A 26,939-nucleotide genomic window follows, 5' to 3' on the forward strand; every position below is an offset into this window, starting at 1 on the left:
GACTGCAAGCATGTGTCTGGTAAAATTTAATAGAGGCATAGAGTGAATATAGGTAAATTCACATAAGTAGAAGTCACATAATTGAGTGACATTATCTGGTTCAGATTGAAGACTGAGAAATGTCAGTGGCATTTCAGAAACAGGCTACAGGGGTGGTTGTATTCCGCTGAGTCTCTGACTCTTTAAGATGTGATGGTGGGTATGTCTCTCTCCACAGTGCGTTCCTGGGGGTCTCTGTCCCAAGGTCATTGACAGAAATGAAGTTTCCATCAAGATTCAGCAGACACCCTCACCACCACAGACTGGGATGGGACCCTTGACTCTTGTCTATTTCTGGCTAAGGCCATGGATGCTTAAATGAGCTCTGACTTTTTGTTGAAGTCCTTCACATTGGTTATTCTTTTATTCTCTTTCCTAGGAAGAAGTCTCCTGGGCCCCTTCTGTTATCTGACCTGATTTGTGGTATTCATTTGTGAAACTGTTTCCTAGCCTTCTAACATTTTCTCCTGATGTCTGTTTGTCAGGTTGTCTGTTGGGGGAAAAGTCTGTGAGAAAATTCCAGGCAGGGACCCTATAAGTCTGTGCTTGAGCTGGCCCCCGAGGTCTCCTTTGAATCACCTTTGCCTCGAGTCTCCTCTCAAGGCAAAAGTAGATACAGATATTCTCCTTAGTTTGCTTTTGTGTTCCTGCTCTGCTTAATTTCATCTACTTAAAGCAGGAGGTTTGCCTGACCCCTGTTTGAGGATGATTAGCCTTTGGCCAACTTCCAGTGCCGTGAGGTTTCACCAGCACCGCCTTTCAGGAACACGGCTGTTCTCACAGGGGCTCTCAGCTGAGCACTGCCACCTCCATGCTGCGCATGCCTTCCCTCACGTTTGCACACTCTGCTAACTTGTACGCTTACCTAGGTGGCACAATTGCACCAGGGACGGTTTAGAGCTCCCCTGGCCACTTTGGCTATTTCTGACAAGAGCAAGATTGTTTACTTAAGAGGTGTTTTAGAATAAAAATGAAAGAAACCTTCATGAGAAAATTGTCTTGTTTGTGTACAAGAAAGAGAATTTTTAATTTAAGGTAGGAGACACCCCCTCGTATATGTCCATACTTGGAAGGCTGCTAAAGCTAGCCCCTTCATCATATGACCAGGTGAAATTGTCATGGCCCAGCTTACTCTTTAAATCAGCCATAGTAACACTCTTTTGTGTGTGTACATGTTAAAATGCGTATTTCTACATCTAAATTTTCTCTCTTTGCATAGAAAATACAAATAGGCTTTCACAGTAGAAATTTCATATTTGTCTAAAAACTGGCAGCTTCTCTCTCTGTTCTGTTTTTCCCTCTCTTACGGATTAACTGATGGGTCAAACAAAGAAAATTGTTGAAATAATACAAAATGCACATTCATAAAAAAAGTAGCTAAGCAATTACTGGTTTTCTGTCTGATGATTTCCTCTTTTGTTTGGAGAAAAAGATGGTTACTTTGAATAAATGTGATCCTTAATGTGACTGGTTGACTACATGAGGTGACAATAATTACAAAGAAATAAAAGAATGTATGGCAAACAATCTATATGATTTTCTGTTTATTAGGAGAATTATTATGTAACAAGATTTTAAATTTAATTGATACATTATTTTAGTTCAAATACATATTTTAAGGCCATAGTTAAAAACTTTGTATTATTTGCATATATTCATTTATGCTTAAATATACATAATATAAAGGTATAGTTATAAGTCTTATATAGCCAATAATTACATGAATAATGTACAAAAGAGTAGAATATGGGCCTTTTTTCTGTAAAAGAATTCAGTCATTCTGTGCCCAACTTAGTTCCTTTTTGTCCACCAAAATATGTTTATTCTCAGTGCTTTCTAACATATTCAATCATGAATTTTGAAAAGACTCCTCCTTTTGAAAAATTTAATTCCTAATGCAATTGTTGTCTATCGCTGTTTTTACAATATGGCCTCTAAATATTTCTTTAGATGCTTATTTTTTTAAATTCCTTTTTTAAAAAAAAAATTGATCCAGAGAGAGGAGAAAGGAGGGAAAAGGCGGGGAGAGAAACATCAGTGTGAGAGAGAACTGCAGGCTCCCGGACTGAGGACCGAACTCACAACCCAGGCAGGTGTCCTGACTGGGAACTGAATTCACAGCCTTTCGGTTTGCAGGATGACACTCAATCAACTGAGCCACACACCAGAGAGGGCTCCTTTTAGGTACCTATAACTTAATTCTCGTCTTCTCTAACAACTGTTGTTAATTTTGCTTTAGGCTCCACATTTAGAATAATGTCTAAATTCTGATCAGGTCTCCCAAAATGGCCATTAGAGAAAAAAAAGAATTACTTTTTTACTCTAAACATTAAAAGTCAAGAAACATAATTCAATATTTCTATAATTCTTCACATTTTAAAAAGTTATCGAGAAATTGTTTTCAAATCTTAGGAAAAAACTGTGCAAAAAGAGGCTGTCTTAGGTTAATTATCTATAAACAAAATGTGTTAATAAAAAATATCTTTCACTGTATATACTTTTCAAGTTAAAAGAAACCTAGCAAAATCTTTGTTTCCAGCTCTGGCTGGTGTGGCTCAGTGGGTTGAGCGCCGGCCTGTGAACCAAGGGATAGCAAGTTTGATTTCCAATCAGGGCACATGCCTGGGTTGTGGGCCTGATTCCCAGTGGGGGGCACGCAAGAGGCAACCACACATTGATGTTTCTCTCCCTCTCCTTCACCCTTTCCCTCTGTCTAAAAGTCAATAAATAGAATCTTTAAAAAAATTTTGTTTCCAGGATCCTCATTTCAAAAATCCTTTTTTTGTTTTTGTCCAAGGAAGGTCTGAACAAGCCAGAGGGGTACTGACTCTTTAGAAGTTTATTACTTACATTGGTCTTTTATTCGATCCAGTAGCCAAGGGCACTTGTCTTGTCTAAGAACTTCAGTTGATTGTTTCAGGGCTCCTGATAAACCTAATTGATCCCCAAGCCAAGCAGACTTTTTAAAAGCTAGCTGATTAACCTATAAAACACTTTTCCTCATGCACCTCTATCTGTTACTACAACACTAAATTTGGTCACCTGCTTTCCTTTACAAAACAAGTTATTCCCACCATTGATTACCTCCTTTCGGAGCTGCCCTTAATACAGCAGGTCCTTGACTAACATCATTTTGTCCAAGTTGAAGGGGAAGAAAATGTATTCCAGCTGAGGTCATGGCCTGGGTGCAGTGTGAACATCCTCGCCTTGTCTGCTGGGTTTTCCTCCCGCGTCCCAAAGATGTGCACGCTCAGGTGCAGTGACGTGTCTACATGGTGCCCGTCTGAGTGAAGTAATAGCGAAATGTACAATTTAGAAAGGTAAGTAAAAACAAACAAGAGCATTCTTTTCCCACCTGGTTATTCCAGGCCAAGGTTGCGGTGACCCTGCAGTGCGGACCCAACTTGGACAGCACTCCCTTCCAACCCAAAGCCACTCACACCCACTACGCCCATGCTGACTGGGACCGTGTAGACAGGCCAGTGACCCTCACCTGTACCTCTGTCTTTGGGTTGTGGGAGGAAATCAGAGACTCCAGAGCCCTGGGGGAAAACCAACACACACGAGTACACCGCCGTGCAAAAGCCACACAGGGAGTGGCCAGGCAAGATGATGTGTTTTCATCAAGGAGCAATGGTTATTCCAGGACCTGCCGTTTATTGAGCTGGTATTGTTTCCAGCACAGCAAGGTCACCCTGGAGCCGTCTGAATGCCAGTTTAAAAAATCAAGTAACCCAAAAGTGCTCTAATTTGGGCAGTTTATAGTTCTTCTCTTCACTTCCCACTGGCATCTTGGAACAGATCCTTTCAAATTCAGCCCTTTGGGGTTGGTGGGGAGGAACGGGGACCAGGATGGAAAAAGTCATTATGTACAGAATGGAAGGATAAGACCCCACATGGGTGGCGTTTTGATGATTTGCTATACGCTTTCACCTAATTCTCTTATTAACTCCATTTTCGCTATTGTCCAACTGTTGCTGTGATAAGGTGCTAAGCTGACCAACGTCAAAGAACAGGAAACGAAAGTGGTGCCCAGGACTGATCTCTGCTGGCTTCGGTCTTTTCCAGTATGCGAATTCACCCAAAACCTCAGACCTCACCCTTCCAAAGGGGATTAATCCCTGAGCGCCAGGGGCCGTTTGCTACGCCTGCGTTCGACCTCGAGGGCAACACCGTCCCAACGCTCTGCAACTCTTGGGCCACGCTCCGTCCGTGCTCGCCACAGCAGGGAGCCCAGAGCCTTCGGCCACGCTCAACACCAGCTCCAGGGATGGAGGGGCGGGCTCTCCGCGCAGGTGCGCGCGCACCTGTCGGTCGCCGAGCGCGCGGCGGGGTGGGAGGGTGCGGTGCGAGGGGATTTGCAGTACGTTCTCCGTGCGCGTGCGCCCGGCGAGGATTCCCGTCCGAGCGTCTTACGTGGGCGTCGCGTCTCCGCGCCGCGAGCTTCGGGTCGGGAGTCGGCCCCGCGCGGAGCCGAGGTCCGAGAGGGGCGTGTCCCGGGGCCGTGGGCACGCCCCCTGGCGGCGGCCGCGCGCGGCGCTGGGAGCACGCAGTCAGGCGTTCTCCGCGGGCAGCCGGCGGCGGGGCCTTGCCTCCCAGCGCGGGGTCCTCGGCGGCCTGGGCGGCTCCTGCCCCTGTTGCTGGCGTAGCGAGCACGGCTGCGAGCGCGGCCGCAGTTGGCTCGCGGCGGCGGCGTTGGCGACGGCGGAGCAGCCGCGGGCGAGCGAGGCCACAGGCGCGGCCGGAGGCAGGCGCGGCGGCGGCGGCGGCGGCGGCGCTCGGGGCCCGCGGCGCCGAGGGGGCGGAAGATGGCGGACGTGCTCAGCGTCCTGCGGCAGTACAACATCCAGAAGAAGGAGATTGTGGTGAAGGGGGACGAAGTCATCTTCGGCGAGTTCTCCTGGCCCAAGAACGTGAAGACCAACTATGTGGTGTGGGGGTACGTCGGGCCCCGCCGCGGTGGGCGCGGGGTGGCCGGGCAGAGCCGGGCGCCCGGGGCGCCCTCAGTCCGCCTGGGTCCCGGCCCCTCCCCCCGGGCCGCTCGGGGGTGGGAAAGAGGGGGCTCCGGGCGGAAAGTTTCCCTCCGGAGCAGAAGTTGCACTTTCAGGTGGGGATGCGCAGGGGCCGCGTCGGGAGCGGCGCGTCCCTTTCAGTGTCTGGGCAGCGTGTGGCTTCCCGGGCCCTCCGCTCCGAGCTACCTGCGCGGGGCGCACCGGCCGCCCCCGGGACGCCCCTTTTTGTTCCGGACGCTCCTTTCCCCCCGCTGCGCGCTGCCCTCGGACGCGAGTGTCGCCGCTGTGCCCGAAGCGCCTGCCTGGTGTCTGGTGCTTCCGCGGTTCCCTTGAGAGAGGAGGGGACGAGCTTCGCGGGGTCGGGACTTGGGCGCTTGGGGAGAGCCCTGCAGGTCGCGTTGCAGGTGAAGGAAGGCGTTTCCTAAGGGAGCAGGGGCTGGGGAGCGCCTAGGGAGGAATGGATGGTGTGATCTCGGGAAACGGGCTTTAAAGAGAAGTGTTTTGGGGATGCGGGTCCACGTGGGGTGTCCTGACCTGAAGTCCCGAAGGAAGTGCCTAGAGAGAGCTCGGGGAGTCGTCTGCGCCTCTCCAGGGATGTCGGTCTCGGTGGTGTCTCGTTGTCATTAATTGGAACCTGCGGCCAGAACGTCCCTGCCCGCCTGGTTCGGGTGGACGGGAGTCGTGGGCTTGGCGGAGAGTCGGTGAGATCCCGGGGAGATGGAGTCTGTTGGTTCGGTTCTGGTTGTGCTTCTTGGCTCCCGGGGCTCCCGATGTAATTTGCTTTATGGCACGTTGATGAAGCGACACTAGTCTGACTTTTGTGTGTGTGTGTGTTTCAAATTGTACAAGCAGAATTACATCTGCTTGGAGTTTTAACCGATTTTTAGTTTTTCTTTAAAAAAAATGGTTAAGGAGTTTAATCGGGCTGTAGAGCGGTTCAGCCTGAGAAATAGGAAAACTCTTAGGACCCTGGTCCCTGCCTGGAAGGCGCTTGACTTAATCAGTCACTGTGATCTTGGGGTGTTGGGTTTCATAGATGTGTGTTTGGTTTATGGACACGATACAGATTTCTTCTGAATACATGAGTGAGTAAATGGATAATAAGCTTTCAAGAAGGGGTGGGAGTTCTGAGGTTCGAATGATGGGTTAGGTCTTTCAGGGCCAGGGAACTGGATGCTGAAAAGGCCTGGCAGCCAGAGAGGAAGCGTTTTGACAGCAACTCAGTGAAGCCAGAGTGGAGGAGTGTTTAGGGTAGTAGATCTCAAACTTTTACAACAGTGAGTCACACCGGTGAATGTATTTTCATTTACAGTTAATTTGTGTGCACGTGTAAATGTGTACGTACTTGTAGCATTAAGCGATACATTATTGCATGTGCTACATTCTGTTACTTTGCTTTTCTCTATCATAAAAAAGCCCCTGTTGTTACCCTTATATTAGATTTCATAGTACAATAATTGACAGTGATGTGTGGTTTGAAATATATCCACTGAGAGGAAAAGTGGAAATAAAGGCTAGAAAAATAGGTTGGGGGCTGATTATACTGCTGTATTCAGATGCAGTCAAATACTCTGGCGTTTGTGGGGGGGGGGGAGTGTGGTAGGAAGGGTGGGACTGGCTGCTGCTATTGCTGAGCATTGAAGAGCTTGTATCCCCAGATGACGTTGTTTTATCACGGGTAGAATTCATTTTGCTTTACATCTATTGGTGTGATTTGAGGGATGTCACAAGAATTATACCTCTGAAATTCATTGTTGTGTTTACTGTGAAAATGTTACTTGGAAGACGTAGTGGGATCAATATCTTGTAAGGGTAACCTCCCACAATAGTCTTGCTTCACCTAATCAGTTTGATTCCTTTATTGATCCTCTCCAATGTGTTACTGATTAGTTTTCTCTATTGACCCAGCCCAGAACCTCGCTTGGGTCACACTCTAAAAAGTACATAGTAGCCTAGGGTATAAATACTGTGTGTTTTCCTTACCAGCTGCTGCTTGTCTTTGTCTACCTTTGTGTTCCTTTGGCGCTAAGGACAGTTCCATTTATTAGATTTCATACTTTGTGTGTATTTCCTTTTTTAAAAAAGATTGTATTTATTTATTTTTGGAGAGGGGGAAGGGAAGGCAAAAGAGAGGGAGAGAAACATCAATCCCTTTCACACCCTGAGCACCCTGCCTCGGGGCCCAGCCAGGACCTTTGCTTTTCAGGAGCCGCACAGCACCGGTCAGGGCACTTTGTGTGTGTTTTCATTTGCCATGTTAAATCCGTTGTTGGAGAGCAGGGTGGGGATAGGGGAATCAATGCATGCAGTTGAGCTCAAAGGACTGAATTGGAATTGTGAGTAAAACTCTTGTCATGCTTATTTCAGGACTGGAAAGGAAGGCCAACCTCGAGAGTATTACACGTTGGATTCTATCTTGTTTCTGCTTAATAATGTGCACCTTTCTCATCCTGTTTATGTCCGACGTGCAGCCGTAAGTAGAACTCACTGTAAAAGTTTTTTTATCTAATTGCGTGTAGGTATCATTTGGCATGGATAACTTCCCTCATGGATTGCAAATTGGAAGGATGAAGTGGTTGTATTAAAATCTCCTGGTGGGTTGTGATTATGTTATTGTGATCTGTGGACATTTTTTACATGTAAAATGTGGGTGGTGTTTACAACAACAAAAGTTTTAAGGCCATTTGTAGGGATATTTTAAATAATTTGTGTGTCTGTGGAAGGACCCCAGTGTTCAGGACTTGAGTTTAATCTCCAGAAAACTTTGACATCAGACAGAATTAAGAATAACAGGCAACTTTTAAAATTAATTTTTAATCAGTAAACTTTTAAAACTTTATTGATAAATTTATTTTCAGTTTTGCCTGATTTCTGTGTTTCAGTGTCGGAATACTGCTGTTACGAATGAGATGTGCATATTTAATGTTAAATTTGTATTGAAAAAACACTAGGGAGGGTGCAACTACTTGGGATTTGGGGGAGGAGTGGGGTGACATAGCAGCATCTCTCTATAGAGCAGTGTCAGCTCACATGAGACCTTCAGAAGTGAGTCAGGCAGCAGCTAGAATGTTTTGTTGGGTATATCCGTTCATTTTGAGGTAGTAAAGTTGCTCCAGATTCTTGGTTTAGAGTTAGAAATTTTGCATTTTGGGGAATGGTTATAGCATATAATGAACTGCTGATAGCTGTGATTGTTTCTGATGCCCTTAACACCCTTGGTCACATAAGATTTAATTCTTGTTTTTCGCAACCGTTTGACACATCAAAAGGGCAGGATTCTAAAATTCTAGGGTTCTACAGTTTTATTCTCCTAACTCCCCTGTGTTACTTGCTCCTCCTTCTGAATAGACTGTTTCTGAAACTTTCCCCTGACCCATAGTTCATCTCTTATCATCCAGGGTTGCGTGCAGAGCACTTGCTGCAATGGCATTAAATCTGTGCCCAGTGTGAGGTAGTTAGCTGCCCAGTGTGAGGTAGTTAGCCCGAGATACCAAGGGCTCTTGTTCCTCCAGTGTTGCTTATATAAAGTGACAAAGGGATTTTAACTTCATGATCCAGCAGCCACCAGTTTTTCCTGTACTCTCTTGTTTGTTTACATTGTAAAAATGATGTGGAAATGGTGGTAATTACAGGATTTACTATGTTCATGGCCCGTAAATGACTTCTGCCTAAAGTATACAGGCTTACTTGTTTTGCTCACCTCTTTATAAATTGCTAATGTAGGAGGTTAAAGGAAAATCACCCATTTTACCAAAATATATACATTTTCAAGATTTAACTTTTTATACCTTTTTTCTGGCATACAGAATTTCTGCTTACTAAAGGATAAAAAGGAAATACGTAAGGTAGAAAATAAACAACCACCATGAACGTTTTCCTATATAATTGTGTAAATTTTGCCCCATGCCTAAATAATGCAAACCTATTATTAATTAGGAAAACTTAGTTTTAGTGGCTGTTAGTGTTTTTGAAAGAGCTCAGGAGGACTGTTTGGAGGCTCGTCGGGGTGCGAGGAAAGAAGGCCCTCTGCAAGCAGTGCCTGGCGTGCGCCAGCGCCTGGGACTAGAGAGCTCTGCCTCAGGGCACGCAGACCGTCCCGAGCAAAATTAAAAAATAAGCAAAGGAAGCCAAGGGAACCAGAAAGACTCAAATTGATATTTTATAGTGTTGTTTTATTTATTTCCAGTGACTATCATTTTTATATCATAATTAAGTTTCAGGAGTAGAGTTATCCAAAATTAATATGCTTAAAGTTTTTAAAGATTTTTGTTAGTTCTTTTAGCCTAGGCATTTTCTAAAACTATCCTAAATAAATGTTACCAAGTTACATTGAAATAAAATTCAGGTGTTCTGTAATATTTACTTTCACCAAGTTTCTTATAGTTATTATTGATTTCATATCTAACTTAACATTTTTATTTCAGACTGAAAATATCCCTGTGGTTAGAAGACCTGACCGAAAAGATCTGCTTGGATATCTCAATGGTGAAGCATGTGAGTAATTTTTGTATTGCTGTCCCTCTTTTTTTTCTTTCTTTATTTTGATTTCATCTTTACTGTATTTTTTTCCATTACCATTTAGTCTCCTTATATTCCTCTCCCCTGGCACATTGCTGTCCGTCTTATGTAGGCCTCGTTTCATTTTGTCCCCTGTGAAACAAGCATGGGAGAGAATTTGTGTTTCCACTAAAAACCCACCTGTCTGCACCTCTCTCCATCTGCTCGCCATTCTTTGCTGTGGACACCCTCTCATTTTTTTGGATACTCCCTCCGATGCTGACCTGTTCCCGAGCTCCAGACTTAGGGAGTCACTCCCAGCATCTTCCCATGGAGATGTACTAGGCATCTGGAATTTAACGTATTCAGATTCAATGCTGATTACCTCCTCCCTGTGTCCTGGAAACAACACTGAAACAGCAGGTTTATTCCCAGTGTCCGCATCTCAGTAAATGGTTTCCCATCCGGGGAGTTGCTCAGGCCACGGCCCTGGCTCTCACTTCTCACGTGCACACCATCGGGGAAGGTCTGACAGCTTCATACTGGTCTCCTCCCCCCGCCCCCGCTCCGTGCTTCCTCTTCCAGCTCTCGCATGACCTTCCCTTGGGTTTCCACACTTTTCTACAGTGTCCCCTCTGCCTGCTGTTAGAGTGACCTGCTTTTGAGAAGGCATGTAGCTTGACGTGTCACTCACCTGCTCAGGGCCATGCTGGGGCTTCCCGTCACACTCACCATGACCTCCACAGTCTTGCTTCTGCCTAGATCTCTGACCTCTCGTCCTGCCACTCTTCCTTACAGACGGCAGTCCAGTCTTGCCTGTTCTTTGAACTGTTCTAACCCTCAGAGCTTTTGCAGTCGCTGTTCTCTCCTAGTTCAGCCCCGTTTCTCTGCGTTGCCACATGGCTCCCTTTCTGTCACTTCATTCAGTTCTGTGCTCACATGGTGCTCTGCCAGGGGGAGCTTACCCGGCCACTCCGAAGTGTGAAATAGCACTGCTTTCCCTCATTGGCTGTCTGTGTGTGGTACCTCCGGTTTTATTTTTCATAAAGTCCCTTATGTTGATTTGGGATTATGTGTTTATTTATTTACTTACATATTGTCTCTCTTCCCCACCAGAGGGTAAACTCTGAGGGGCAGACACGTTGTTAAATAACCCAGCACTTAGAACAGTTAATAGTCGGTGCTTACCTGAGCAAGTGAGCAGTAGTTAACTTGCCTCTTACAGAGTGTGAGTAAATTTATGGTGTAGAACTGTTTGGTCTTGCCTTTGCTGGGGTGGAGCTCATTACCTTGAAGTCCTCTCTGTCCTGTCCCGTGTGCTCCCCGGCTTGAACACGAAGGTTGGCTCGCACAGCCTCGGGTGTAACGGAAAGCCCGTCACCAGGGGTGTTGCCTCCCTGTGCTGTCCGCACTGAGCGCTCAGCGGGCACTCCCTGAGTGCTTATTCTCAAAGGCATCATGCTGCGTGCTGTACAAAACGCCAGTCCCCGTCCCAAAACGTGTTGCAGGAGTGCAAGGTAGACGTGATAAAGGGTGAGAACAGGGTAACCCTGGGGAGGGGGACCTTCGGCTGGAGGTGAGGAGGGTGCAGCTGGGGAAGACAGGCAGAGGCTCCCCCCCCCCACCCTGAACCATTTGGTAGGACAGTTGGTAAAAACAGATTTTTGTTTTGCTTCAGAAGATCTGGTGTGGAGTCTCAGGATTCTCTGTTTTTAACAGGTTACCTCAGGTGAGCCTGTTAAATAGGCTAGTTTGGGGACAGTGCTTTAGAGCAAATGGTTTTTCTTTCCAGAACAGAGTTCCACTTTAACCCATCCTCCTCATTTCCTGTAGTTTCTATAGATAAATAATTTTAGTCGTTGAGTACATCGCTTTGCTAATTTTTTAAAAAACCTCTAATTTAATGGTTTAATGAAAAAGTTGATCAAATCTTAAGACATTTCATGTTCTCATACAGGAAGACGTAACAGCTTCAAGATAAGAGTTCTTGACATAATTTGTACATTTAACATGATCCCATTAAAAATCTGAAGGAAATTGGTGGAACTATCCCATTTAGAATCATCAGAAAAGATGATTCTAAAGGTCACTTAGTAAAGTTAATGTCACAAAGATTTGGAGAAGAGCAATGAGAAAAAACCAGCCATTGTAGAGTTTAGAACTTAAAGTAAAGCCCAAATAACTTAAAATATCTGAACAAATAGCTTGATAAAACTTTTTTTTTGGATCTTTTAAATTTACTTTTTAGAGAGAGTGGAAGGGAGGGAGAAAGAGGGAGAAACATCAGTGTGTGTCCAGATAGAACTTCCTTATTTGCTAGAGGTGTGAGTTTAACGAGATTAAAGAGACATTTCCATTTCTGATTAAACTGAATCAGATTATTCAGTTAATGGGTTGGTCAACAATAAAAGTTGTGGCTTTGTAAAAACATAAACCGGAAAAGGGTATTTCAACTCATTAAAGTAAAAGGGCCAATCTCACTGATAATGTGAAGTGTCTTAGAAATATACACGTACCGTAAATGCATACCAGCAACCCAATGTGTTACAGTCACCGAGTTCCCAGAACAGGCCATTAAAATCATATGAAAAATGCTTCACTTCATTCACAGAAACAGAATTGCAGATACACACTTGTGGAGAAGCATTTTTTTAAACTGACAAAAGTCTGGAAGTTTGAGAATGCACTCTAAGGCGGTGGGGAAATAGATATTTTAGTGAATGGTTGGTTGTAGTGTCAATCGACACAACCCCACTGAGGAGATTTGGCAGTGATCCATCGTTACAGGTCGACAGAGAGATGCTGCACACCTGGGGCCTTGTCCTAGAGGCGTGTTTGGAGATGTGCGAAGCAGGATGGAGATACATGTTTTTCATTCTGCCCTTGTTTGTAGTGGCAAAAGACAGAATTGAACTGCCTGTTGATCAGGAACCTGTTAAGTAAATTACAGGTACTCCATATATTAGAATACTATGTAGTTATTAAAAAAGTTAAAAAATGCTCCACATACTGACGGGGAAGGCTGTTGGAGGAGATATATTGTTAAGTTAAAAGGAAGGTTCAGAACAGTGTGTATAGTATACTGTCTTTTGTGTGAAAAAGGGAAAAGTAACTGTAGTTTGTATTGTATCTACAGAAAGGAACTCTAGAAAAGATACACAAGAGACTTGATCGTAGTCATATTACTTGTTGAGAACTAGGTGGATGGGGACTGCATACCCGTGGTTATCTTTTTCAGATAGTTTAAAAATAACTATCAATTGTGAATAACTAAAAATTTCATTGCAAACTGAATGCTAACTTATAACCTTTTCCTCATATGTGTATGTTTATATGTTTATGATGATACTTTCATGTGCACATGCTGGGATATTGGAGTATGCTCTCTGAAGTGATCAGTTGATTTCGGTCAGATTATCTCAGTAATTTGTAAGTTAAACTGTTAAACTGTTAAAAATAGTTTGTCTAACGGATTTTCTAATACACTTTAGTCTTTTATAATACAGTGCATTTACAAAGCTGCTTTAAAACTTACGCTTTATCTAGGGAAAGGACTTATCTAAAGTAATAGAACAAATCTTGAGCTTTTCACTTAGAATAATATCTATTGTTTGTGTTCAGATATTGACCGCACATAAATCTTTTTAAATCTTCAGCGACGTCGGCAAGTATAGACAGAAGTGCCCCTCTAGAAATAGGCCTTCAGCGATCCACTCAAGGTATGTCTTGTCAGGTGTTCACATAGAACTTTCAGGAACTTATCCCAAAACTATGCATTTATTTACTTTTTTTCCCTTGCAGTCAAACGAGCTGCAGATGAAGTTTTAGCAGAAGCAAAGAAACCACGAATTGAGGTGATGGAATTTTACTTTAGAGGCGATTCACACTGTTAGAGAAATGGGGACTGTGGAGCAGTAGGAGTTCTTTGCTTGTGGTATCCCAGGACCTGCTTTTCTGGAAAAATTGCTGTAGAATAAGTAGTAGCTCGAGCTGCAATTCAAGATCTCTGTCGTATAAGCTATGTCATGGATAAATCACTTTATTTTCCTTATTGATGAAAGTGTTGGACTATATCAGGGATCAGAAAATTTTCTATAAAGGGCCAGAGGGTAGATGTTTCAGGCTTTTTGGGGCATTTAGCCTCCATCCAACTACTACCCTCTGCCCTGGTGGGGCGGAAGCTGGCATAGACTCCATGTAGGTGAACAGGCTAGGCTGCGCTCCAGTAAACTTGACAGAGCAGGTAGGGGCTGGGTTTGGCCTTCGGGCTGTAGTTTGCCTAGTCCTAGAGTAAGATGGGATGGAGATTTGCTTCCCTCTTAAGAGCTGTGCACGTCAAGTGCTTATTATAGTTACTTTTACAATATTGACACATCAGGTTACATATTTTTGTAACATGTTATAGCCAGCAGGTGAAAAATAATATTGGTAAATAGTTTACCCACAACAGAAGTCACTTAAGAAATGCAGTTACCTCTGGAAAGAATATTTGTTGATTAGCTAGTATACTGCAGAAGACTTGAGGAATTTTATGATACTGTTTATTTAAATGTGTAACAGACCCCCGATCAGTTACATAGCAATCCCCCTTTGGTTTGCAGGCTGGCACTCAATCCACTGAGCCACACCAGCCAGGGCATAATTTTAATTCACATACCTGAGACACGGACCAGATGTTTTTTAGGTAGTGATAATAATGATGATTAGCTCACTGTTTTTACTCTGTGCTAGGTGATGCTCTCTGTATTTTATGTATATTAACTCCTGTAACCCTCACCGCAAGCTCCTGAAATTGGCAGTACTGTGCATGTCATCTGTGAGCACCCCAGCTCAGAGAGAGTAAGTGACTGGTGAGGGTCACAGAACCAGGACTAGAGCCCAGGCCGCCTGCCTGCTGGCCCCTCCGCTCTCTTGGGTTCAAGTTTCATGGCAATAAAACTGAAATTTTCCCCAGCTCTGTTTCTCTGAAAGGAGGCTGTGACCCAGTATACAAAATGAGTGCATTAAGGGATACCGTTTATTTGGAAAAACTTTAGATCCATAGTATAATTACTGAAAAAAAAATGAACAGGTTAGAAATGCTAATTTTCTAGGTGTAGCAATTTGAAAAATCAGCAGGACATAGCATAATAAATTTGTTTGCAGAGCATTTATAGACTTAAGTGAATTCCTTGAACAGCTGTATTACATAAACAGTTCTCAGTTCAGCAAATACTTTTTGAGAACCTGCAAGGCAGTGTTCTAGGAGACAGAAACCTTGAGGATAGGGATTCTGATCTGGTTAAAAACTAGGCCGCAATTGTTTTTAAAATCCACAAGTAGCCTCCTAAGGAACTTGAGTAATATGTTTACACCTTTGTTACAAATGTCAAAAATGTATTGGATTTTGTAAAATATTATTCGTGCATTCATGTTAGCAATATGTCTTATCTAAAGAGTTTTTAAAAAGATTTTATTTATTTATTTTTAGAGAGGGGAAGGGAGAGGGAGAGAAAGGGAATCAATGTCTGGTTTCCTCTTGCACACCTCCCACTGGGGACCTGGCCCACAACTCAGGCACGGGCCCTGACTGGGAATCGCACCGGCAACCCTTTGGTTCGCAGGTTGGCCCTCAGTCCACTGAGCCACACCAGCCAGGGCATAATTTTAATTCACATACCTGAGACGTGGGCCAGATGTTTTTTAGGTAGTGATAATGATGGTTAGCTCACTGTTACTACTCTGTGCTAGGTGATGCTCTCTGTACTTTATGTATGTTAAGTATATGCATTGGTTGATAAGTAAAAACAGTAGAATCATGGGCAACATTTGATGCTAAAATAATGTAATTATTTAAGAGATTTTACTGAATCTGATCCTCAGTTTCCTCGTTTGTTGAATGTGGAGATTAAACGATATCAGAGTTACTCAGTTTTGTTTTTAAGTAACCAAACACTTTTCAGACTAAATTTACCTGAAATTGTACTATATAAATTAGGTAAAAAGTTGCAACCAAGGTTGACTTCAGACAAGAAGTGGCCCAAGGGGCACTTTGTAGTCAATTCCTACTGTTTGGAGGAACAGGCATTGAAAACCATTAAAGGTTCACTTCTGATGTTTTGATCTTTATTGATGGATTCAGGACCTGGGGCAACAGATGAAAACAGTCTAGACCCAAAGTGAGATTTTGACTGTGGTGAAGGCTTCTCATAAACTTAGTTAATACACTTTCCCGAAAAGTAGGAATTTATTTATTGTATGATATCTTTCTGAATAAAGGTAGCTCTGATATCTTTGGAAAGACGACTTAATCATAGAAAAGTCACTGAAGGTTTTCGGTAAGCCTTTAGTCGGTTCTACTTGTATGTGACCTGACATGTATTTATTACTGTTGTCTTGATGTAGTTGAAAGTAAGCTTGACGTTGTCTCAGGGCCAGTGGTGCCTTGGAGTTTTATAGGCAGGAATACATGTAAGGGTGCATTGCATGCAGTGTTGTTTCATTCTAACGATCAAATGAAGCCTTACAGTACTCACTAAGCAGCACTTGTTTTCAGGATGAAGAGTGTGTGCGACTTGATAAGGAGAGACTGGCTGCTCGCTTGGAGGGCCACAAAGAAGGGATTGTGCAGACTGAACAGATTAGGTAAGACCTTCGGCGGTAGAAAGTGGGCGGCTGAGGTTCCTGTGAGTGTGTTGGGAAAAGGGGCTGTTGACCTGCTGTCTTCGTTTGCATTTCCCTCTTGCGTCCACTGTTTGCCACGGTGCCCCGAGTTCCAAAGTTGATGTGTGGGCCTGTTTTATGATGGGGTGGGGGCCAGAAGCCATTGTGTGGCTTACGCTTTCTGGAAAGCCTTCCTCTGGATTCAGTGACCATATTGATCTTTTCCTTTTAAATAATGCTATAATCCAAGCCACTCACTTTTCACGTAATCTCTTGCTGATGTAGAGGTCAGCAAACTCTGTTAAATGCCACATTTTGGTATTTTGACTTCACAGGTCATGGGGGTTTTTTTGCAACTATTCAACCCTTTCGTGGTAGGAAACAGCCCTGGACTCCTTTCATTCATAAATGGATGGGTGTGGCTGGTTTTGGCCTGTCATCTTATTTTGTTGACTCTTGATTTTTACTCTAATTAGAACATTTTATAATTTTTCTTTGGCACACTATGTTTTTGGACATTTTATCCAAACTTAAAATTGTAATGCAGATTTTAAAAGCTTTATTGAGGGTAATTCACACACAATAAACTATTCACATTTAAAGTGTGCAAGTTGATGAATTCTGTGGACGCCCACATCTGTGGCATCACATTCCAGGCGGTGACCGCGGCACCAGCGCCACCCGTTCCCCGCGCACTCTGCACTGCCGGGGGCCACCCGTCCCCGCAGCTCCCCTCCCCAGGCAACCAGTGACCCGCTGCTGGGTCGGTTGGGGTGTTCCCCGAGAGTTCAATATAAATGGAATTGCATAGTGTGTACTTTTTGGGGTCTTTCACTTAGCATAGCTATTTTGAGACTCGGCTGTGCTGGTAGAGGCATCAGTAGTTCATTCCTTGTTATTGCTGAGTAGTTCTCCATTGTTTGGATGTAACAGTTTGTTTCCCGCTTGTCACTGGGTGAGTATTCACTTGTTGCTGTTTCTCTGTACGTGTTTTTGCTTAGGGACAGACATTTTTATTTATCTTGAGTGAATTCCTAGTAGTCATGATTGGATCATGTCATATTGGAGATTTAACTTTTTGAGAAATTACCTAAGCAGGTGTGATGTATGTGTTCAGTGTAATACTATTCAGCCATAAGAAAAGGTGAAACACTGCCCTTTCTGACAGCGTGGGTGGACCTTGAGAATATCACACTGAGCGAAGTTAAGTCAGACAGAAAAAGTTAAGAATCATACGATTTTACTCATATGTGAGAAATAAAACTGAAGGCAGCAAATGAACCAACAAGACAAATCTCATAGACAGCAGTCAGCAGCGTGGTGGTCACCAGAAGGAAGGGGGCTGGGGGCGAGCAGAGGGTGAAGGGGTCACACACACGGTGACGGAAGATGATCTGACTTTGGGCGGTGGGCGCACCGTGCAGCGTATAGATGATGTATCACAGAATCGTACACTTGAAACATACACAGTCTTACTAACCAGTGTCACCCCAGTATTTAATTAAAAGAAGGATAGAAATGGCCAAGCTGGTTTTCTCAGTGGTTGTACTGTTTCACATTTCTGCCAGCAGTGCGTAAGGGTTCTATTTCCTTTACATCCTTGGTCGGGCCTCTTGACTTCAGCCTTTCTGAATTAAAAGACGTCGTGAGCATCTTTTCCATGCGCTTATTTTATATCCTATATCCTCTTTAGTAAAGTGTCTTCACGTTTTTGTTCATTTCAATAAAACTTACTTTTAATTACAGTTTACATGCAATATTATGTCAGTTTTCCTTTAACGGAAATGTTTTTTTATTACTGAGTTTTAACAGTTTATTATATATTCTGGATACACGTTCTTTTTCAGACATGTACTTTTCAAACATTTCTCCTGGTCTGACTTGTCTTTCAGTTTCCTATCAGAATATTTTAATTTTTATGCAGTCTGATGTATGAATGCATTCTTTGGTGAATTGTGCTTTGGTGTTGTATCTAAGAAGTCTTTGAAAAGGTTGAAAAAGATAGCCTCCTATATTTTCTGGTACAAGTTTTGTCGTCTTAGGTTTCACATTTTAAACCTGTGATCTACTTTCAGTTAATTTTTTTGTCTTTGCTATGTGGTATGGATAAAATTCACTTATTTTTTTTAATGTGGTAGGAAATGAAGTTAAATTTAGTGCATATGGGTAGTTAGTGTTTTCATTGGTCCCCAGGGAATTGTCTTTGCAGCTGGGGAAGAGCCACTTGTTCCTTCACGCGCAGGGCCCTCATTCTGGACCCGTTCTGGGTGGTTGGTCTTTGTCTTTTTCGCCAGTACCACAGTATTTTAATCAGTCCTTCTGGATAATGAGTTTAGAAACCAGGTGTGTTAGCCTTCCAACTCCATTCTTCCGTTTCAGGGATGTTTTGGTGTTTTAGGCCCTTTGAGTTTACATCTTACATCTGAGTTTTGGAATTGGTGTCTGTTCCTACAGAAAAGCCTGGTGGGGTTTTGATTTTGATTGCTTGGAATCTGTAGACCAGTTGGGGTAGAATTGACATCTTAAAAATACATCCTTCTGACATGTTGAACAAGGTGTATTTCTCTATTAATAGAAAGATACTTAGGTCTTCTTAGTTTCTCTTTACCATTATGTACATTTTCAGTGTACAGGTTATATGTCTTTGTCATATTTTCATACATTTGTTGCTAGTGTAAGTGGTAGTTAAAGAAATTAACAATTTTGATTATTGCTGGTGTCGAGATACCATTGGTTTTGGGTGTGGACTGTGCATCCTGCAGTCCTGCTAGACTCATGGGTCAGTCCTTGAACCCTTTTGTAGACTCCTGGCTTTTCCGCGTAGATAGTCATCTTGTGTACACAAAATACATCTGTACTTCTTTCTTCGCAGGCTGGATGCCTTTTTCCCCCTAAGTGCACTGGCTAGACTTGCTAATCCAGTGCGGACTTGGAGCAGTGAGATTAGACATTCTTGTCTTGTTCCTCATTTTAGGGGAAAGCAGTCTTTCATCATAGAGGCATATTAACTTAGGTTGTTTTCTTTTTCATTTTTCTTTTTAATTTTTAGGTAATCTTTAACAAGTGGAGGGAATGTCCTTTTAAAATTTAGTTTGCTGAGATTTTATCAGAAAGGAATGCTTGATTTTGTCAAGTACTTTCTCTGAATCTTTTGAAATGATCAAATAGTTTTTCTTCTTTATTAATACGGTGAATTTTTTGAATGCTTGCATTCCATGGATAAACTCTACTCGTTACCTGTTGCTGCCTGACACATTAACCCAAAACACAGTGGCCGAAGCAACACCTGTATCATCTCAGTTTCTGTGGGCCAGGAGTCTTGGGGTGACTTCCATGGCTTCTGTGCTCCGAGGTCTCTCCCAGGCTGCCACATGGTGTTGCCCAGGGCCGTGGCCTCGTACGTAGGCACGGTTTGGGAGGGATCTGCTGCTAGGCCCGTGTGGTTGTCCACAGAATTTCGGTCCTTGCAGGTTGCTAGATACCAGGTTGCTTAGATGACTCTCTTGGTTCTTGGCTACATTTGGTCGGTCCATAGAATATTTCACAATACTGCAGCTTGTTTCATCAGAGCGAGCAAACAGGAGGGCTAGAGAGAGGTCAAGCAAGATAAAAGTCAGAGTTTTTTATAGCCAGATCTTCAGAGTGGCACCCTGTTACTTGCACAGCATTCTGTTCCCTAGAAGCAAGGTTGAACCCACACATTCACCCAGAGAGGGGATTAAATGTGTTTGTGGATGCCAGGAGGGGGGTGTCATGAAGAGTCATGCAGGCCCTGGTCGGGTGGCTTGGTTAAAGCATCGTTGTGTACACCAAAAGGTTGTGGGTTCGATTCCCAGTCAGGGCACATAGGTTGCAGGTTCGATATTCTGTCCAGGTGTCTACAAGATATAATTGATCAGTGTTTCTCTCTCTCTTTTCCTTCCTCCCTAAAATCAACGAACATATTCTCTGGTGAGAATTAAAAAAAATAGTCATGTTAGAAGGTGCCTACGAAGATTTTTTTAAAAGGTTTTATTTATTTAATTTTAGAGTGGGGGAAGGGAGGGAGACAGAGAGAGAGAAACATCAGTCTGTTGCCTCTCATGCGTCCCCTATTAGGGACCTGTCCTGCAGCCCAGGTATGTGCCCTGACTGGGGATCGAACCCTGTGTGACCTTGTGGTTTGTGGGAACAGTGCCCAAGCCACTGAGCCACACCGGTCAGGGCCAATTGAGTTTCTTGAGGGAATTTGGGGGTTCATAATTTTCATTGAATTTGGAAAATTTTTGGCACTGGTTTTTCAACTTTTTTTTTTTCAGTTTTCCTTTTTCTGGTCTATAGTTACTTCAGCTGTTCTTGAAGTTGTTCAGCAGCTCACTTAACATTCTTTTTTTTTTTTTTGTATTCTTTTGTATTTCCATTTTCATGGACTCTATTCATTTTGGATAGTTTCTGTAATGTAGTTCACTAGTATTTTCATCTGTAATTATATTTTCAGTATATTTGTTGTCTCCATCTTTGCATTTTTATTTCTGCAAGTAGCGTAAATACATAATCTGTGTCTCTAACTTTTTGAGCACTTGGAATAGAGTTGTAATAATTATTTTAATGTCTTTGTTTGCTAATCCTGGGTCTGTGTCAGTTTACAGCGGTTTGATTTAGATTTCTCCTCACTCTGGCTCGTATTTTCCTGCTCCTTTAACATGCCTTGTGATATTCAGGTACCAGATATTTTCATTTTACCTTTTCCAGTGCTAGATATTTTTGTATTTCTTTAAATTTACATTTTATTTTGGGAGGTAGTTAAAACGTGGAACTAGTTTATCCCTTTTGGGTAATTAATTGTTCCCCACAAGTTGCTGGGGCAGGTCCACTCTGAGGACCCTCCTTAAAGCCCGGCGAGTGTGAGGTGGGAACAGGTGCCAGTCCTCGCCCTGTGTGGACACCGGGTGTGGTCCTCCGAGTCCCCTTGGAGGGCTGTGCGCCCTGCCTGGGTTCCCTCCTAGTCCTGTGCTGATGGGAACTCGGCTGGAGTCCTCGAGGGGCCTCTTTTGCAGCTCTCCCTTTCAGTGCCCGCCAGGCCTGTGAGCTGCAGCACCGCCGTTTTACCGGGCTCAGCTCCTTGTCTCGATCCTGCGCCCACTGAGTTTTCCTAAGACCTCCTGCCTGTGCCACGATGGAGGCTTGCAAGGCGCAGCTCGTCAGAGATTGCTGTCTTCCGTTGTTGGATGTCAGCTGTCTCGTACACTGTTGCCTTCCGTGTGCTGACTGGCCGTTTCAGAAAGGAGGGCCACTGTGGTCTCTGTTAAGTCATCTTGGCCGGAAGCAAGCCCCGTGCGCATTTCATGGTGATGGAGAAAAGTATTTGGTTTGGCCCAAGGTGTGCTCGGATTTTGAGGGGAAGTTGCGCAGTATTGTATAAAATGAGTCCAATACTAGATGCATATTCAGCACCTTCATACCTGATATAAATAAGCTAGTATACTATATAATATTACCATATTTAAACCTGCAGGAATTCCTGTCCTTTTTCCAGATGTTGTTTAAACGTATTTCAAGATTGCCATCTTGTGATTAGAGTAATAATTTTATCATCTGTTAAGGTACCCAAACACTTTTCAACTTTTCCTCATTTTACATTGTGAAAAATGACACTGAGGATAAGATTATTATCATAATGAAATCTGTCCTCTCAGTGTTTTTTTTATAATGGTGAGCCTCTGTTTACCATTTTGCCTATTATTTGAAAGTTAAGTAAAGGAAAGGAAAGGAAACCTCAGAATACGGTTTCATCTCCCAGAGAGTGAAAGAAGTGTATGTTTACGTGGCACGTAAAAGCCTCCTGTCTCCTATAAAATCGATGTGTTATACATCAGGACATGTGGGTTTGAAACCTTGAAGTAAAGTTCAGGGAAAAGCAGAGCTCGAGTTTTTTATAGAATGAGTTTTTCACCCTTGCTTCCCAAGGGTGTGTGTGTGATTTGCATGGGGGGGGGGTGTATGTGTGATTTGCGTGGGTAGAGGAACATAAGCAAATAAAAGTCTCAGAAAAATATAAAGAAAAGCAGCCATGTTAAAGAGTTCTACTCTCTTGGGGGGAAAGACACAAGAAATGTGATGATTCTTGTGGAATTGACCCTTTTAAGAAATAACTAATTTGCTCATAGAGTAATATTTCTATATGGGCTCTTCATAAAAAATCTTACATGAGCATAAAATATGAAGTATGTCATTTTTATAGATAAGAAGAAAACCTTAAATTAATGCCACTTGTAAAGTATTTTTTACTATGAACTTTCAATTGTGATACAGTGTACTTTGATGTGCTCAAAAGATCCTTGCTGTGAAAATTAAAAAAAAAATTGCTTTTAGGTCTTTGTCTGAAGCTATGTCAGTGGAAAAAATTGCTGCCATCAAAGCCAAAATTATGGCTAAGAAAAGATCTACCATCAAGACCGACCTGGATGACGACATAACTGCCCTTAAGCAGCGGAGTTTCGTGGACGCCGAGGTGGACGTGACTCGAGACATCGTCAGCAGGGAGCGAGTGTGGAGGACGCGGACGACGATCCTGCAGAGCACGGGAAAGGTAACGGGGCCTGGGGCGCGACCCTCACAGGAGTGGCGGAAGTTTGCCGTGGGGGGCCTCAGTTCGATCAGAATCGTGTCAATGCCCACGTGCCGTGTTTGCCGTTGTAGTCCGCAGCACCGTTGGTGGTGGGTCTCTGAGGAAGCTGCTAAGGACGGCTGACTCAGGTGCAGCCCCGATTTGTATCCTCATCTGTCAGTGCAAGGAGGGGCTCAGTTTTCCTGTGGATCAGATTGTTGCTTAAACCCAGGGGACAGGGAACATGGATGTCAAGCTTTCTGGCCCCTCATTTTCTTCTCCACAAAGTAGAGAACTTGGGAAAATCAGTCAGCAAACATTCGTTGCACATAATTTATATATTCTGATGTGTGGCTGTACTAACAATTATTTGTTCCCTATTAATGGAGTCTTCTTTTTTTTGCTTGCTAAAGTGGGATTTTCTTCCCTCTTTCTCCTCCTATTCTCCCTTCTTCCTACTTCTCTACCTACCTAGTCACAATTATAGATGATGCATTAAGAAAAACATCCTTGTACATAAGCCTTTGTGCACTTACATGTATATGGCAAAAGAATTCATCTTTAGATGCAAAGTGCCGGTTAAAGGAGACGTGTACTTTAAATTTTGAAAGATAAAAATTGGAAACATACGGGATGTCCAGTATTTATCGGATTTCTGGAAAGGTTGCAGTGATTGTCTCAGCCATATACGTTCATCTGTCTTTTCCTCCCCCACCTCAGTTTTCCCCTAAGTGGGAATGTCCCCACTGACGCACAGTCGGTAGCAGTGATGGTTTGGTAAGGAAGTTGGTACACGTGGGTGAGGTCACTGGTAAAAGTGAACTTCTGCATGGGTTTCATTTGCAGATCTGGGGTTCTGGGCCCCAGTTGACTGTGCCACTTACTGTATAGGAGTAAAGCTGCTGGAAAAGGGTCCTGAAGGAGAGAATTCTTTTGTACTTTGACTTGTTTTACAAAGTACTTGAATTTAGGATGAAGCAGCATTCTCCAGAGTTTAGAATGAGAGAGAGAGATCTAGAATATGAGTGAACTTCTACTTTTGTATTTATAGTAAATGATCTGTGTAATACTCATTTTTATTATCTAATATGGGGCTCATAATTGAATATTGTGACTTACATTGTTCTACCAATGTTTATTGTAATTGTTGAAAAAATCTGAATTTTATAGTAATGGAATAAAACATAGGCGATATAATCCACCTTACTTTTAGACCAAACATTAAGTTTTCAAATAACTGAGGTGAACAATTTTTATTGATCCCTAGGTGGCAGGATTGTATCATCGTTTGAAAACTTAGTATTCTAATTTACTTTAGTGTTGTTGGCACCACTGTTAAACATTTTTAAAAATAGGCTAATTTAAGAATTTTTTGGCAGCTAGCTTTGCCTCTATAAATATAATCATTTTTAAAAATAAAAATTATTTTGACTGATATTTTCTCTGTATACTGCTTTTTTCCTCCCTTGCCAAATTGTCAAAAACCTTGTAGGTACTCAGACCTAGAAGGCCCCAAGGATTTAGACAGACCTTCCTATTTTCTGAGTTTCAGGAGTAAAAGACAGGTTGAAGATGAGAAATACAAGTTAACGTTACTATTGCAGGCATTCTCCATAAAGCAACCTAATTTTTATCATGGCATAAAAAACACATTTTTGAGCATATGTAAATTGGCATGTGTTCGTTGCTGGCAAGTCGATGAAGAGAGATTATTAAAAGGAAGCTAATCACCTGTACTTCTGCCACACAAAAAATTGACTTTTCTGGACTCTGTGTCTCTCACCTAGTCCTGCACTGTGTTTACAGTCCTGAGATTTGCTGTCCATCGCTTCGGGCTGCCGGGCTGCTCACTGTGCCGGCCGCCTGTGTGTGGCTGCTGAGCACGCAGCACGCAGCAGCCTCGGCTGAGCAGGCGTCTGCCCCAGCTCTGCCTGCGGCTGGCCGGCGTGCTCCTCACCTGCTGACCCCGTCCTTCACGACACGCAGAACGGGACTGATTCCATGATCTTCTTGGCCGTTGAGTAACATCTTTCTAGTGTCCTGCGTGATGAAATTGGAATATACAAAGCATGTCTGCACACCAAGTAGGGTGTTCATGCCTGTGAGGAGCACTGTACCATCGTTTAGGTTGCGGGCCAAGCCAGCTAACGTCTCACAGAAAACCATTTTTTACTTGAAAACCATGCTATGCAGACTTAGATATTTGGCAGGCATTTTTCAAAAATGAGGGAAGTTTGTTCCTTCGAGGAAAGTGTGTGACAATATTTGTTGCCAATAATAACATGTGGGCTTTCATGAGAAAATTCAGATTTGGGGAAGTTTCTCTTTGCTGTTGTGACTATAACAGGTTCCTAATACTCAGGCTCTTCTGATGAGATCTGTGGTGAAATTGCAGGTTGTTGATGTCACGTATGGTGACATGGGGAAAGCTTCCATAATTCAGTGATGGATATTCTCCCGACAACCGTTGGGTGCTGTTAACAAAGTTATGTGTGGGTAAAAGAAAAAATTCCATTTAGAGTACCAAAGACACCAATGGATTTTATTTATTTATGTATCTTTTACAAGATTTTATTTAGTTACTTTTAGAGAGGGGAAGGGAGGGGAAAAGAGAGGGAGAGAAACAGTAATGTGCAAGGGGATACCTCGATCAGTTGCCTCCCACACGCCCCAAACAGGGAACCTGGCCTGCACCTCAGGCAGGTGCCCTGACTGGGAATTGAACTGGAGACGACTCCTCCGTTTGCAGGCCAGTGCTCAATCCATTGAGCCACACCAGTCAGGGCGTGGATTTTAAAGTAACAATATAAAAGTTTATGGATGTAGTTTTTACATTGCAGTAACCTTTTAAGAAACTACTGCTTACTATGTTTTGGCATGATATCAAAGAATATCCACAGTTATTTGAAAGCTGTTAATACTCTTTGTGTATGTGTGTGTGTGAGGCTAGCTTTTTCTTACATGTATTTACACTAAAAAAGATATCACAACAAATATTAACTGTACAAATACATAAGAAATTATAGTTGTCTTCTATTAAGCCAGGCATTGAGGTTCGCAAGAATTAAAAACAGTGCCACTCTTTCTTGTCATTACTGTTCTTGCATTTTGGGAAATAGTTTTTAGAGCCACGGGTTGCTCCAGAAGGCATTGAACCTCTACAAAGACTTCAAGCAGGGACCCCCTGAAACGAGTGACCCCAAGTCATTTACTGCAAGTAAGGGATGGTCACGCAGATTCAAGAATAGGATTGGACGGAAAAATGTAAAAATTCCTGGAGAAGCTGCGTCTGCTGGTAGAGAAGCTGCTGCACATTTCTGGCAGAGCAAGAGAAATGATCAGGGCTTCTGTAAAAACGTGCAGCTTCAGGCATCCACTGGGGTCCTGGGCCACATTCCCCGTGGATAAGGGGGACTCTTGCAGTAGATGACTTAGAGTGAAACCTCCTTTGACAACAGGTCTGTCTCATCTGTCTCATGTCAGTGTTAGCTTGTTAGAGCAGATGCAGAGTACAAGTAAATGTAAGCCAGTTGTGCAGTTTAAGTGAAATGAAGAGCACTGGGTTTCTGCAATCATCAGTCTTGGGGTCAGTTTCCTTGTGGTGGTTGATTGGACTTCTGCATGTAGCAGTAATATCTCATAACGGCGTAGAAGGGAGGAGTCAGTAGAAACCTTAGTCTAGGATTACTGAGTAACCCTGCTGTCTTTGAATGTTTAAAATTAAAGTGGGCTTAACTAAAATCTATTCATATTTCAGAATTTTTCCAAGAACATTTTTGCAATTCTTCAGTCGGTAAAAGCCAGAGAAGAGGGGCGTGCACCTGAACAGCGACCGGCCCCGAACGCGGCTCCCGTGGTAAGGATGCTTACTGCTCGTGTGGCGATTTCACCGACGGTGACGCTTGGTTTTCAGTATTGTGGTTTGGAAGACATCTGATCTTAAAGATTTTCAGCTAGCAGGCTCTAAGCCTTTTGCTGGTGCAACACACACAAAGGATGTGAAAACCCTTCTCACATTAAAACTTACTTCAGGAACAAATCTTTTCATTTATGTTTTATTTTTTAAGATTTTATCTATTTATTTTATAGAGGAGGGAAGGAAGGGGAAAGACGGGGAGAGAAACACCGATGTGTGAGAGATACAGTGATAGGTTACCTCTTGC

General features: G+C 43.1%; 1 protein-coding gene across 1 annotated transcript in view; it reads left to right on the forward strand.

The window, feature by feature from the left end:
* Positions 1-4,818: 4,818 nt before the first annotated feature.
* Positions 4,819-26,939, forward strand: part of CDC73 (cell division cycle 73) — an 81,768-nt gene continuing 59,647 nt past the window's right edge. Inside the window, exons 1-8 of the mRNA XM_028531255.2 lie at positions 4,819-4,978; positions 7,419-7,524; positions 9,476-9,545; positions 13,205-13,267; positions 13,350-13,402; positions 16,084-16,172; positions 22,542-22,758; positions 26,534-26,632. Coding sequence (XP_028387056.1) covers positions 4,848-4,978; positions 7,419-7,524; positions 9,476-9,545; positions 13,205-13,267; positions 13,350-13,402; positions 16,084-16,172; positions 22,542-22,758; positions 26,534-26,632 — 828 coding nt within the window. The 5' untranslated portion in view covers positions 4,819-4,847. The remainder of the gene's footprint in view (positions 4,979-7,418; positions 7,525-9,475; positions 9,546-13,204; positions 13,268-13,349; positions 13,403-16,083; positions 16,173-22,541; positions 22,759-26,533; positions 26,633-26,939) is intronic.

This window comes from Phyllostomus discolor, chromosome 15 (genome assembly GCF_004126475.2).
Source record: "Phyllostomus discolor isolate MPI-MPIP mPhyDis1 chromosome 15, mPhyDis1.pri.v3, whole genome shotgun sequence".
In the NCBI taxonomy this organism is placed as follows: Eukaryota; Metazoa; Chordata; class Mammalia; order Chiroptera; family Phyllostomidae; genus Phyllostomus; species Phyllostomus discolor.